General features: G+C 49.0%; 1 protein-coding gene across 1 annotated transcript in view; it reads left to right on the top strand.

Annotated features, from left to right (window-relative positions):
* The window catches only part of dnm1a (dynamin 1a), a gene marked incomplete at both ends in the record, with an annotated part of 48,249 nt that overhangs the window by 14,740 nt on the left and 31,009 nt on the right, over nucleotides 1-2,500 (top strand). The window contains one exon of the mRNA XM_083669969.1: nucleotides 2,200-2,273. Coding sequence (XP_083526095.1) covers nucleotides 2,200-2,273 — 74 coding nt within the window. The remainder of the gene's footprint in view (nucleotides 1-2,199; nucleotides 2,274-2,500) is intronic.

The following is a 2,500-nucleotide window of genomic DNA, read 5'->3' as shown; positions in this document are numbered from 1 at the left end:
TATCCAGGAGATTGATCATATTCTGCAAACAGCTCAATGCACATAGAGACCCCCTCTGGTCTGTGCAGCCTGAACATACAGATCCCCTCCTGGCTGGCTGTGCAGCCTGAACATACAGACCCCCTCCTGGCTGGCTGTGCAGACTGAACATACAGACCCCCTCCTGGCTGGCTGTGCAGCCTGAACATACAGACCCCCTCCTGGCTGGCTGTGCAGCCTGGCTGTTGACTCTGCCTAGCCTGTGGCTGTGCGCGTGTTTGTCCTTGTTTCAACAAAGCCGTGCCATTTCCAGAGCGGAGGCTCCCAGTCTCCATCAGCGCAGGCAGAGACACACACAAAGCCCTGGGCTGAGAGCTACTCATTTATTCCCACCTGACAATGACACGGAGAGAGAAAAGCGAAACAGCGAGAGTGCTCTGAAGAGCTCTGATACAGAGCTCTCTCCTCTCTCCTCTCCTCTCCTCTCCTCTCTCCTCTCCTCTCTCCTGTCTCCTCTCCTCTCTCCTCTCCTCTCTCCTCTCCTCTCCTCTCTCCTGTCTCCTCTCCTCTCTCCTCTCTCCTCTCCTCTCTCCTCTCTCCTCTCTCTCTCTCACTCTCTCTTTCAATCGCTCCCTCAAACCCTCTCGTCTTTTTTTTCTTCTCTCTCTCTCTCTCTCTCTCTCTCTCTCTCTCTCTCTCTGTCTCTCTCTCTCTCTCTCTCTCTCTCTCTCTCTCTCTCTCTCTCTCTCTCTCTGTCTCTCTCTCTCTCTCTCTCTGTCTCTCTCTCTCTCTCTGAGAGTCTATTGTGAGTCGTTGAGAGTGAGTCTTCCTGCAGGCGAAAGGTTCATGGATGTTTTGTCAATCGACCGACAGATATGACGTCGAGTCGGCACCTCCTGACCTTTCTTATGTCGCTGACGCCGTCAAAGATCTCTATGACAACGCAGGCATCACTTTGTTTTTTGTCGATCGACACATATTAAAAAGCGTGAAACAGCCTTAACCCTCCAGCTCTGTGTGTATGAAGGAGTTATCATTCAGACTAACCCTCCAGCTCTGTGTGTATGAAGGAGTTATCATTCAGACTAACCCTCCAGCTCTGTGTGTATGAAGGAGTTATCATTCAGACTAACCCTCCAGCTCTGTGTGTATGAAGGAGTTATCATTCAGACTAACCCTCCAACTCTGTGTGTATGAAGGAGTTATCATTCAGACTAACCCTCCAACTCTGTGTATATGAGCTATGGATGACGAGTTGAAGTGAAACTGCATTAGGAGTCCTTTAGAGAGAGTGTTTGTGCAGACTAACCTCCGACCATTGTGCTGTCTCAGAGGTTCATTCTACACAGGAGAGAGCTCTCTGAGGTTCACTCTACACAGGAGAGAGCTCTCTGAGGTTCATTCTACACAGGAGAGAGCTCTCAGAGTTTCATTCTACACAGGAGAGAGCTCTCAGAGAGTTTCTGACATCTGGCCTTACTTGTCTCGTTCACTCAGAATTCTCCCAAGATGCAGGTGGATATAAAACAACGGAATGCCCAGAGAAGAGCGAGGGGCTCTGGAGAAGGTGAAGCCTCTTCATACCAAACCTAGTGCTTATCTGAAAAATCATTTTCCCAAAATACCCTTAGTAGTATTTATACAACTTAGCAGTCTTTGATACATCCACAAGGTTTCCCACATGTTTCTCATGATCCACTGCTGGGGTCTGTTGACTGCGTCTTCCTCAGTATCAGTGACAGACTTTCATTGTTGTTATGTTTTAACCAGCGTACTTGAAAGATACCGTCATGCGTTTGTTTGAAGCTGTGTTTTAATTAGGGTTTGCCACCTTGGGATGTGAAGAGGTGTGAAGATTTGCTGTGAATCAGTGGTGTGCATACACACACGCACGCGCACGCACATTCACACAACATCATTCGCCCATTCGCAATTGATTGTAACACCTTCTGCCCACACACACACGCTTGTTGCCTACACACACACACACACCCATCATAAGAACAGGCATGTTCTGGATCTCTGGTGAATAAACATAATGGAAGAAGAAGTCAGTGCCGTGCCGTAGTCAACACCTCCTCTATCGATCTAGACCCTCATACCTAGATGAAAGGTTTTCTGCCCCCAGTTCAACCTCTCGCTCTAGTAGGAACAATCATGTTTATGCTAGTGTTTCCATGGGTACGTTCTAAAGGTTGCCCTCTCTCCTGTGTGTTACAGGGATTTCCTTCCCCGTGGCTCTGGGATTGTGACCCGTCGCCCATTGGTTCTGCAGCTCATCAACTGTCTTACAGGTAAAACCTTCCTCCCTCACCTCTGTGCCACAGCTAAAACCTTCCCCCTTCACCTCTGTGCCACAGGTAAAACCTTCCCCCCTCACCTTGTGCCACAGGTAAAACCTTCCCCCATAACATCTATCCTACAGGTAAAATCTTCCCAACTCCCCCCTCTGTGCCAAGTAACCCTTCCCCCACCCCCCATACACACACCTCAGTCCCACAGGTAAAACTGTCCCTTCTTC

Source organism: Argentina silus (assembly GCF_951799395.1).
Source record: "Argentina silus genome assembly, chromosome: 5".
In the NCBI taxonomy this organism is placed as follows: Eukaryota; Metazoa; Chordata; class Actinopteri; order Argentiniformes; family Argentinidae; genus Argentina; species Argentina silus.
This window is presented reverse-complemented; position numbering and strand designations above follow the sequence as displayed.